The 12,169-nt window shown below is 42.2% G+C and overlaps 1 protein-coding gene across 3 annotated transcripts in view; it reads right to left on the reverse strand.

Moving 5' to 3' along the window:
* Positions 1-323: 323 nt before the first annotated feature.
* The window catches only part of CTTNBP2NL (CTTNBP2 N-terminal like), a 47,278-nt gene continuing 35,432 nt past the window's right edge, over positions 324-12,169 (reverse strand). For all 3 annotated transcript variants that reach the window (XM_015250832.3, XM_072967981.1, XM_072967982.1), the window contains 3 exons: positions 8,925-9,155; positions 5,535-5,642; positions 324-4,473 (listed from right to left, as the gene is read on the reverse strand). In XM_015250832.3, coding sequence (XP_015106318.2) covers positions 2,992-4,473; positions 5,535-5,642; positions 8,925-9,155 — 1,821 coding nt within the window. In that variant the 3' untranslated portion in view covers positions 324-2,991. The remainder of the gene's footprint in view (positions 4,474-5,534; positions 5,643-8,924; positions 9,156-12,169) is intronic.

Here is a 12,169-nt window from a genome sequence, read left to right on the forward strand (position 1 = left end):
AATTTTACATATAAGTACATTTTTTCGGGGATAGAGTCTAGCTGTTCTTAGCTTTTCAAAAGGTCCAGAACCCCCAGATGGTTCAAAAATTACAGACTGGAAGAAATTACAGAATTACAGACTATTGTGAAGGCTTCTTCCAGCTCTAAGATTCTAAAGAAAACCACCTCCTTTTGGGGGTCTAACCTGGAAGGGTCACTGACTTTGTTCGATCTTTTAAAACCAGTGCTCTCGCACACCAATCTGCCCCTCCCCAACAAAACAGGCCCTATTGTGCAACATTCTTCACTGTGTACAAACAAGACTATTTTTTCCCCAGACAGTATGATTTAACTTGTTTTAATGTAGTCTGTGATAAAAATGGATGAAGACTTCTGCACAGTACATCTGACTTTACAAGTGTTAATGACTAGTTAATGCTTGTGTTATGGGTTACACGTCATCATAATCTGTTGACCAAGTAACGTAGCTTTCGCAACATGGGTTAAGACCAAAACTGTGAATCATGGAACTTTTACTTAGCACACACACAATCTACAGCAAACTTAAATACTAATCTATAATACCTAACTGGGTTATTGGATCCATTACAGTATTGTGCTTATTCATCTCAGAAGATAGGCAACTAGCAAAAATACACATTTCTTTTGCATTTCCCCACCCCCATATTACACTGTAAAAGAAATACATTATTCAGTGCACTTCCTAAGAAATAAACTTCCTTTTAGTATCTCTCTATATATATATCTATGCCAAAACAACAAAAAAAGAGCACAATGCAACTTGTAAGATTACCATTTAAAGCAAGAGAGGTAATAACACTCTGGGATTATCGCCCCCTTTCCTGTTTAGAAAGTTCAGCTATTTTATCATCAGCACAGTTCATCTGACTACGGACAGGAATAAATGCATGATTGCTTTGGACAGTTTAAGATAACCCCTCCATCATTTAGTAGGCATGCTGGGGCATTAATAGCATTTTAATTTTTTTGATGTGTTGGCTTTAGCCAAACCATAAGCTGTGGAGACACCAATGTACTCCATAGTGACTCACTCCTTGATTTCCATCACCTGCCCTTCCCCCAGCAACTCATATTGGATTAACAGGGAACAGGTTTAAACTATAGCAGGAGGTTGGGGGCTGCTGGATAGATGTTGGCTAGAATGTATGTGAGGACCAAGGCCTCTCCATCCTTGTGGACACAAAGTCATATAACCACCACGTCTGAGCTGGGCTGCAGGCAGTCCTGCTTGGAGGAGGAGGATAGCCCATTATTCTATGTGGTTTGTCGGCTGTGCTAGCCAACAATTTGGGAAGTCTGCGGGCATTTGTCCTCACAAATTTGCTGTGATGGAAATGACGGAAGGTTCTAGAATGAAAGAGGTTGCAAGTTGGCAGCCTGTGAGCTAAATCCAGCTGCAGAAGTGTTTGTTCAACCAGAGGTATTGAAGAGTTTTAAAAATCAGTTCTTGGTATCTAAAAATGAGAAAGTTTCTTGTGAAAATTTGGATTTTGAGGAAATGTGAGGGGCTGGGAACCCCGGTTGAGCATTCTGGCATGGCAACAAGCAGCTGAGGCCCAGCAGGGGTGGCCTTTTCAACAGGGCTTGGGCGCCGAGGTCTGGGACAACCCCTACTCCTCCCAGCTGTCACACGTCACTGCAGTGAGTGAACTGTGTCACTCATTTATATGACCAGCTTTGTGACACTGCGTTAGTTTGGCCATGCCTTTTTATGATGCTGAAGACCTGATTTCATTTTGAATTTCCCCCTCCCCATGGACAAGACTCCTCCTTTTGACTGACTGGGTCTCGACTACAGCTGGTTGCTTTGGTAGGTAATCTTAACACGCATTTCTGCTCTTCTTTTATGCTGTATTGCAAACTCCAAAGATATAATCACACTAATATTCATGTGTTTAAGTGTGTGTATGTTAAACACGTAATGGGGTGTGTATCTATACAGATATATGTATACTTCCATTTAGGCAAAAGTTAATTTGGTTCCACAGATACAGACACCAAGTGCTGGTAACTTGGAGAAGAGTAACGATTAGCTAAAACCTGTATAATTCTGACTCATAATATTACAAAGACAGTGAATTTTAAGTTATTGCTTTTTGATTACAGACTAAAGATCTCATTCTGTTGCAAAACTTTTATACAGAATGAATAACCATTTCCTATTCAAGTAACAGCAATCGGAATCAGAAGTTCCTTACACAACAGTAGATGCCTGAAGAAGGAGATGTGATTTTGAAGGAGATGTGATTTCAGTCTATGCAGGAAACTGGGAGTGATGTAAGTTTTCAAAAGTACAAGAAAATCAGCACCCCAACTGCTTCACGTCCACGAGGGTTTCTCAAGGGCTCTGTAAAGCTCAGCTCTGTGGTGAGTTCACACCCACCTTTAGGATTCCCATTCTGCTTATGCAGCCTTGTTTCTGAACACAAAGCTTGTATTAATAACAGTAAGACAGAATTAAAAGCAGTGTTGGTTTGTAACATTCAGAATTCACAGAGGATCTCATTTTTTTGCAGTTAAATGATCCATTTTGTGTTTCTGCTGCAGAATCACGTTCATATGGCAGTCTAATTTCAGGCACTTTTAAAACATGTTCATCTGGAATAAAAATCTCCATGAACCACTTCCACATAATTTAAAATGAATGTTGGGTGATTCTCGTCCCCAAATAGACAGCAAATCACCACCTGGTACTCAATTAGTTTTCTCCATCATAACATGATGGTGTCTGGAGCTTAGACATCTTTGAGGTGCCCTTCTAGCTTTAGAACAAAGATATGAGTCATAAAAACCCAAACTACTCAGTTTCTACTTAAAAAAATAGAAAAAGGTGAAATACACTAAATGTATTACTCAGATGGTTTCAGTCACTATCAAAATAAATAACACGATTTGACTCAACGGTTTGATTCGGAGCTCCTGGATGAAATCTGATGGAATGTCAAATGTGGAGACTCCCTCCTCGAGACTAGCTGCTGGTAGGCAGAAGTAGCTCAACGTCCTTGCCGTTGGCTACAACAGCATTAGAAGAGCAGTTGCTGGCAAGGTCTTCTGTGGTGGTCAAAGAGGAGGGCTGGGAATGAGTTTTGGTCAGTGGAGTGGTAGCAGATGGAGAAGGAGTGAGGCCGGGTTTTTTGGGTGGGATAGGTGGAGGGTTTCCTCTCTCAGCTCTGGGGATAGTAGGGGACTTGATCCCCGGAGACAGGGGGCTCAGAGGACTGGACACTTTCCCTGGAGTAGGTGAATGGCTGGTGTCACCTCTTGGGTTGGCAGTGTTGGCCAGATTTCGATAGTCTGTGCCAAAGGGGGAGCTGTTGGGAGAGACGGGCTTGATTGGCCCTTGTTGGTTAGTGAATCTGGAGAGCACCTGAGTGACTGTGTTTCGGGCTAGCTGCTTGGCGGCCGAGTTGTCCATGAGGGTGGGGGACAGATCCCTGGACGGAGGGCTCTGGAGACCACTGGCTTGCTGGTCCTGATCTGCTTGGGACTGAAATTTGTGCCGAGCGGCATGGAAACGCTGGTTGATCCCTACTTGGTAGGATGACTGGTAGCCAGGGCTGCTAGCTGAGGACCCCAATAAGCGCTTAGTTAGTACTGGAGAGGAGCAAGGAGAGGACGTGAGTGAGGAAGAGGCTGTGCTGCTGGGAGACGGTGAGCTCCCACTGGAAGGCAGGTGACCGGGCGTGGGGCCTGGAACCTCTGTTCCCACAGGACACCCGCCGTTCTCTACTGCCTTCTCTTGGGCCAATCCCACTGACTTCTCTCGTGGAGGCACTTGGTTTTCCCCACTGCTGCCTGTCATCAATTCCTTGGTGGTCTGCAGCTCTGGGTCAAAATGGCCATTGGTTTTTGCATAAGAGTAAGTAGGAGTGGTGGGACCAGGCAGCCCAGTGGTGGCCACCTTGGCGATGCTGCTCCCGTGGGTTCTTTCTGCCTGAAAATTCTCAGTTTGGCAAAATACAGACACCAGCACGGGAGGCTCAGTCGCTGTGCCTTTAGACACGGTCACCGGTTTCTTCAGTTGCTCACGGGGGCTACTTTGCTGGTGAGAAGCCTCCAGGTCCTTCACTATCCTCTTCAAACTCTCCGTCTCTTCCTTCAGGCTCCTGGTCCGCTTCTCCTCTCGGGTCAGTTTTGCTCTCAGCTGTTCTCTTTCAATGTCGAACTCGGACAACTGCTTCTCCACCTGGGCCTCGGTCTGCAAGCCTCGCTTCCTCTCGGCAGCCAGCTCTTCCTCCAGTCTGCTCGCCCGGCTCCTCTCCTTCTCCAGCCGCAGGCTCAGCTCGCCCGCCTTCTGGCCCTCCTCGGCCGCCTTGCTGGTGGCCTTCTTGCACTCGCGCACCAGCATGGAAGACAGCTGCTTGTGGCGGGAGCGCTCCTCCTCCAGCTGGCTGGAGAGCTTCTTCTGCTCTTTCTCAAACTTCTTCACCTGGGACTTTTCAAATTCCAACTAGAAAACAATGCCAGCACATATCTTGATCAGAGTAAGAAAACAAAGAGATGTACCGAAAAGCTGTTTCCAAGTAGTGTCCCGGCACACAGGATCACCACGTATGCCCTGTGCTCACATCAAATAGCTGTTAAGTATTAGAACACCTGACATAAAAAGGTGCACGCTATGATCGAACCTTTCTTTGATCATTCAGGAGGCAGTTCTGGTCCTTATATCGTCTCAGGGTTATTTGTGAGAATCTGAATTATCATTGTGTTACAGGTCTGTGGCAAGTTCAGAGGATTAGGACAGATCAAAACAAAGCAGAAAGTCATATAAACCAGATTTTGTGAGACTGCTGCTGAAAATGAAATCTTTAAAGGGTCATTAATAATTCTTTCTGGTCTTAAAAACAAACAAACATAAGTAGTTGCATTTGGAATCATTCTTCTTATACAAATGCTGTCTATTTTAATCATTATCCCAACCCTATTTAAGGCAGACAGTGAGAGAGAGAGGAAGAATTGAAGGAACCCTTTTACTCAGTGTTTTTCAAACTCTAAGGCCCATTAATGGATGGTGAAACCAATTTAGTGAGCTGTGATCAGAACTTAAAAAAATGAAATAGAAGAGGAAACATTAGGGTGCATTGTAAGTACTAAGGGTTATGTATGATTTCCTGAGATTTTTGTCTCAGGCATGTGTATATGTGTGTGTATGTACCAGGTTGTGATGTAAAATGTATTTATTACTGGGAGTCCTCAGTCAAAAAAGTTTGGGAGCTTGAAGTTAGTGTTCCCTAAAGTATGTTCTATGAAATAGTCCCATAGTGAATGATCTATGTCAAATAAAGATTTAATGAAAACACTGATTTGCTAAACTCAGAATATCCTATCTTGTTCTTAAAGACTCATGGCATGCTTCTGCACACTAAAGGGTCTAACAAATTGAAGTTAGAAACCTGTTTAACTTTGTCTAATCTAGTAATTATTTAGCAACACCAATATACACTCTGCAGAATAATCTTTGAGAAATGCTGCTCTAGGTAAATGCTGCTTGAACCCCCCCACCTTAATTACCTGTTGAGTCAGCCGCTCCCTCTCCTTCTCTAGCATGTAAGTGACATCATCTCCTTCAGCTGTGTCCTGTGCATGCCTCTGTCTTTCCTCCTCCAGGTCTAGGATCACCTTTAAGGAATTAAAAAAAAAATTTCCAAATATCAAGGAGTCACACTAGAATACAATTAAACACGAAGTGCCTGTCTAAGCACCCGAGATCATTCCACAGATAAATAAGCAAATCCTAGTCAGGGCCGTCAAGGAGCACATTGTTTAGCAGGGTGAAACACATGCAAGCTTTATGCTAGGAAACAATTCGATGCATACTTTTCTTGAGGTATACACAGAGTGGCTTGTAAACAGAAGACAGCGACTAACAAGCTGCAGGGGCTGAGGTTTCAGAGAATTAACAGAAGTTTGGTGGGACGGGTGTAGGTGATGAAGCAAGGCAGGACCAGGGGACACTGAAAACTGAGGTTCTCCCCTGATGCTCAAATCACTGGAGGTACCAGGGAGTGAAGCCGAAATTAAACATTTCAAATAGGTGACATCCTAACTGTGCCTTGCTTGATTAACATATGCGTTTGGTATACACTTAGATGGGAGGTGAAAAGACCCTCTGGACATCTTCCTGCAAATGAAAAGACTCAGTTATGGAGATCGTAATGCAGAGTTTTTTACAAGGCCTCTTAGTCAACCTGCCCACCCCACTCTACTTATCCTGGTGCCAAGAAACTAAGGCCAATTTTAAGAATATAAATTTAAAGAGACATTTTCCCACATAATCCTGCCTGCAACTGCATAATATTCCGAAGGGCTATGGAGTTTTCCATAGCTTCTGCACATGCTCCAGAGGTGCCCTGGCCCAGACCCCAGGCCACAGCAGTGGTCCCAATGGTCATTTCTCATTGTTTCTCCTCATTAATGATTGTTATGAATGGAGAGAGGAAACTTTCTGGAACATGAAACTCCTCTTTCAATACAAAAAAGAAAAACATTTTGGTGTACTTTCTTCTGGTTAATAAAAAGATTAATTTTTTTCTATTTAATAGAAAGAAAAGCTTTTGGCTAAAGGTGGCAGAATCTCCTCTTCCTTTGAGAGCCCTTCAAAATTATTTAAATGGAATGAAAAAAAAAAAACCCCAAAACCCACAAAGTCAAAAAGAGAGACTTCGGCAGACAAATTTTAGTAATATTTTGGAAGACAGAAAGAGGCTGGAGGAATGATAACTGCTTCAGTAACGAGGGGGAGGAAGCTGCTCTGCCCTGCAGGGCTCCAAAGAGCTAGGGAACCTGCAGGTGGCAGGCACTGCAGAGGCGAGGTGACATGTAGGACAGAAAACAAGGGGACTGGATTCAAGTCTGTATTTTCAGAAGAGGTCTTTGCCCCCTCAACTTGATTCCTATGCACAGAATGCCCAGCCAGGCATTTACTGCCCAGGAATATGCCAGATGTTTGTCCCCGGAAGAAACAGAATGGGCAGCCGCCAGATCTGGGAATAACAGATATGACAGAAAATGACAATGAGGAAAAGGGATTGTGTTTGTTTTGGAAAGATGGGAGGTGTGGAGAGGAAAGGGAGGTGGGGAGGAAGATAACGAAACTCACATCTATAATAAAAGGAAGTAATATAAGTGTTTAAAATTGATAAAGTGAGAGAGCAGTATGTTAGTTAGAAATATGGAAGTTAGCTACCAAAATAAACAGTTAAAAGAAGAAAGTGGTTGTCTCCTAATATTGAGGAGGAGAGGGAATGGGAGGAGGTGGATTAGGGAACCCTACTTTCATAATAAGCAGAGCCTCCAAACCACTAACACTTCTGAGAGCCAAAGGGGGTTGTCAGGAAGTATGCCACGGCAGTCGGCATACACTGGAATCCTCTCAGGCAAACTGGGACTGCACACACCCTAATTATAAATCCCTAGGTACTATCTGATTTCTCACAAAGTCAGTGCTCTACTTTGATATAACACCTAAGAATAGATAGGCAGTTGGCTTAATATATTTAACACTCACAATCTTACATGGAAATATAGTATTAAGGAATTCTGAGTTTCTTAACTCTTCCTGTCCCCAATCACCTAGGGCCACTAATCATCCCAACACTAAACCTTCAATGGGCATGACAGCCAGCCCCGCCCTTCAGCACAGCTCAATTACTTCATGTAGGACGGAGAATACAGGCCTGCCTGTCAAACAAGGATGTTGTGAAGATCTTCCCAGAATATTATGTAAAAGCCCCCCAGTTTAGGCAACTAACTTAAACCCACTGACACCTTTTAAATTGGGGCATAAACGTGTTCAGATTAGTTCAGTCTAGTCTGGAGGAGTCTTGGAGAACTGTGAGAATTCGAGTAAAGATATGGGAAAAAATTCATTTTCTACAAAATACATGAACTTTTGGCATTCTGTATATTTTCTGGGGGATCATGGAACATCTGAGACCCATCCATGGTTAAGAACTTCCCCTCTGGCCTTTCGTTTGGACTCTGTGAAGGGAAAGAAAAATCAGGGGCATGACCCAAGCCTAAGCACTTCATCAGATGCATTTTAAGCAGTTGCTTTTCTAAAGCAGGTAACCACAGAAGTACACTAAGGTCCATCAAACTGCAGCTGCTAACCCAATTTTTCAGAATAGAATGGTTCCTACTAAATGCACTGATGTCCCTCCTTGTTGACATAAATCTGAACCAATAGTTTCAAAAAATGCAGATTCTAGCCAAGCATCACCTTCAGGCAAATCTGAGCCATGCATGACAAGTCGGGGAATGAAATCACAAGCACCAGAAGAATTCCATTGAGATGAGGCAGAGGAAAGCACAGGTTTGCCTAATCTTAAGACCTGGAACCAGACATGTGTACATGTACGTGAACACACACACATACACACACACACTCCTTCCTAATGGTTTCATGAGAAGTTAAACACAATGAATCTCAAAACCGAAATAAATGGAAACAATCTACTGGCTTGTATGTTTATAGCCAGGTAAATTCCCTTCCTCCCTCTCTCTCTGATACAGCATTCCCCAAATACCTGTTAATCTTCTATTTATCACTTAAGTAAGCAAATAGAGAACGCTCTGTTCAGCTACAAGGCTTAGTCAAACCCAGTCTGTTGCCAAAGTTTGGATGATCAAGAGTTGAAAAAACACACCAAGTGTTTTGGAGGGTCATATCAGAAGGAATGCCATCTTAAATAATGTGTCTGGCACATGCCCTACACTGAACATCTGGAATAACCTGTGTTTCCCATCTCCGGGCTCCTAGGTAAGCTAAGGGGCTTTCTCACACCTGTGAGACCTCCCAGTTGAATGACTGTGAGAACTGGATGCAGACAAGAAAGTACCAGGCATTACTTATACAATCTTCGCAGGAGGTGATGCAGGCGAGTCAACGGGTGAACCCACCTTCCGGTGCCGGCTCTCAGCGGCGGCCAGCTGGGACAGCATGCGCTCCTGCATGTTCTTGCACTGCTTCATCACCACCTTCAGAATCGAGAGTGGGTTTGTGCAGACCGGCTGCTTCTCACCATCGTTCTTCTCCTTCAGTGTTTCAAAGTCTCTCTGGAGCGCCATTAAAGGGTCACTGATGTTGTATTTTCCATAGCGTTCTTCAATGAAAGTGTCTCTGTGTTGCGCCTGGGAAAGAAGGAAAAATAAACATTTTCCTTTAAATACTGCTGAGGAGGAGATTTGCTCACAGTTAGACATTAAAGGTGGTGGTGGCAGGATGAAGTAGCCCGCTAACTACAAATCAGATCGGGCCATCAAAATACCCAAACATCAGAAAGGGGGTCTAGCATATTAAGGAGAACACATACTTCTATAGGGTTAATCATGTGTTAGGCATTGTTCCAAGTGTTCAGATTCATATTGCCTTATTTAAGATTTACAACTCTATAAGGCAGTACTATCATCTCCATTTTGCAGATGAGAAAACTATTACAGAGAGGTCAAATAACTTGTTTCCAGTTACTCATCTAGCAAGCCGTCAGGACTGGAATTTAAACCCAGTAAGCGTGGTCCCTAAGCACCACGCTTACTGCCTTAGCTTATGAATGCTTGTACCACTAACAGGTATATCGCACCTTCTCTTTCTGTGTCATGGTATTTGCATTTCTAAAATAGGGTAAGCTTAATACTTTTGTGAGTTTATATACTTAGAGACCTAACAGGGTGGCTGTAGATTAAGTAAAGGACACTAATAATATTTTTTACATTATAATTGAGGACTATTTGCCATTTGTCCCTACAGAACTTCACTCAGTTGTTGGTGGGTCTAAGAAGGCGCAGACACTCGCCACTAGAGGTGCAGACGAAATCCCCTCTACCTGCTGCCAAATTCCACCCCCTCTTCTAGTTTCTGCTCAGCTGGTATCCTCTATCCTCCTTTCTGTCCCTTGGTGAGCTTTGGGGATGAGAGAGCACCTGAGCAAGGAATGTGGGCTGGCGCTTGGAGGCTGGCCTCAGGCTTTGGGCTTGGGAGCCAAGTCAGGTCGCGGGGTCAGGAGGGGAGTGGAAGGAGGTTCTTAGGCTTCCTTCTTACCTCTGCTAGGAGGGGTCTGAAGCACTACTTCATGTGAGCATCATATATTCCATGCAGGTGAACAGAGTGACATTAACAATTACTTTACTACACAGACATTAAAAAGTTTCCTGAGACATTTCACAATTTATAAAAATGAAGTGTTAATACAGAGTTGACGAAAATTTCTCAAAAACCATAGCAAAGTACTATATAACTTAAGCTTTTAAATGAAACCTAGTTATGAAAACTACTGTTATTTCTCAATTTTAAAAAAATTATTTCATCAGGATCCATGTGGTTTTTTTTACCACCACCCATAAATAGTAACCCATTTGAAGAGAAAAATACATAATTCAACAGCCATGCTTAAAAAACAACAGAAACCCTCAAGAGAATAAAGCAAACATAGCGTTTCTTTAATACAGAAGTATGATTCAGTGCTGAAAATCTGATGCCTCCTTCTTCAGAGACTGTCCAACTCAAAGACCCAGGAATTACTTAGCTTTGTGCTACACATTTGTGTTGGTACCAGTTGGCAAATGTTCAAAGCACAGTTAGAAACCCTGGGTTTTTCTTCTGGCTTCACTGCAACCGTCTTAAGTGATAACATTATTGGGAGTATTCGTCATGGATAGTATCTGAATATTGGAAATCTGAAGAGTGAAATCCATTTGTTCCTTTAAGTTACTGATAACCATCCTCCCTAACCTCATTACAAGTGCGCATGTGTGTGCACATGTGAGCATGTGAATTAAAGGGGGGAGGAATGTGAAAGACAATCCTATTTTTTTCAGCTCCAAATGAAAAAGGAAATTTTCAGTAAAAATTCAAAATAATCTCATTCATTTAGGATGGAGAAAGATAAGACCAATTCCAAAACTGGCTATTTTTATAATTATTTTTAAAAATCATAGCAAGAGTAAACAAAAGAGCTAGTTTTTAGTTACATCTTTAAAGCAATGTCAAACAACACAGGACTCATCAATGTTTTCACCCAAGAACATCTATTTCTCTAAATTCAGGTATGAAGACATGAGATCCAATCAAAGTATCTATTTTTAGCTATTCATGTTCTTAGGCAAATCCATGTGTAGAAAAACACTTAGACAAAGGAAGCAAGAGGAAAATAAAACTCTTTAAGAAGTTGAAATTTCACTTTTCTGCCACATCTTTTATTCATGATTACATTTTCTGTATTATTAGCTAGGAAAAGGAGTGATTAGTGGTACTGAAATTGGTTTAGCAGGGCAAAAAGGAAAAAGTAAACCTGAGTATTTTTATGAACTTTTCCTTTTCAGAACACCGTGGATAAAGTGGGGTAGGAGAGCAGAGCTGGGAATATACCTCATGATCTTGACATCAGATCTGCTGAGAAGCTGTCTCTTAAGTTTGAATATGTAGTTAACTAATCCTTAAAAATATGACTTTATAAAGCCCACACTGTTATTATCCTGTATAATTAATAAGCATCACAGAGTTACAAGTAATAGATGAGGAGCTTCTTTGGTGAGGTCGCAGACTACACCGAGAATAGTTGTTAAGCTGTCTGTTTTCTCTTGAAGTAATTCCATAATCACTTGCACAGTAATTACAAGTTATACAAAACTGGTGGCTTCACACATAAATGAAAAGAATCTGTGGAATAATCTAAAAAAGGCTCCTTGTCACAAAACAATTCTTTTAAGTACATTCTAATACAGGACCCAAACATGGGAAAAGTGAATTCTGTATTTATTCTATCAAACACTGGATTGGAAGATGGGAGACAGAATATAGCATTTTCCAACCAACCTAAGGCTTCAGTCAGGTGAATTGTATGGATTACAGGTTTAACAGCACAAATAATGACAACAATAACCAAAAAAAGAGGTTAAGATTTGACAAATGAAAGAGCTTTAGTGGAGGTGTGTGTTGGTTATCTATTCCTGCGAAACAAATTACCCCCAAATTTAAATGTTTAGTAAACATTTTTTATCTCAGTTTCTGAGGGTCAGGAATCTGGGAGGGGCTGAGGTGAGGGCTGCAGTCATCTGAAGGCACAATTAGAACTGGAGGATCCATTTCCAAGATTGGCTGTTGGGTTAGGCCTGGTTCCTGGCATATGCTGGCTTCCCACAGAGTAAGT

The sequence above is a fragment of the Vicugna pacos genome, chromosome 9 (genome assembly GCF_048564905.1).
Source record: "Vicugna pacos chromosome 9, VicPac4, whole genome shotgun sequence".
Lineage (NCBI taxonomy): Eukaryota > Metazoa > Chordata > Mammalia > Artiodactyla > Camelidae > Vicugna > Vicugna pacos.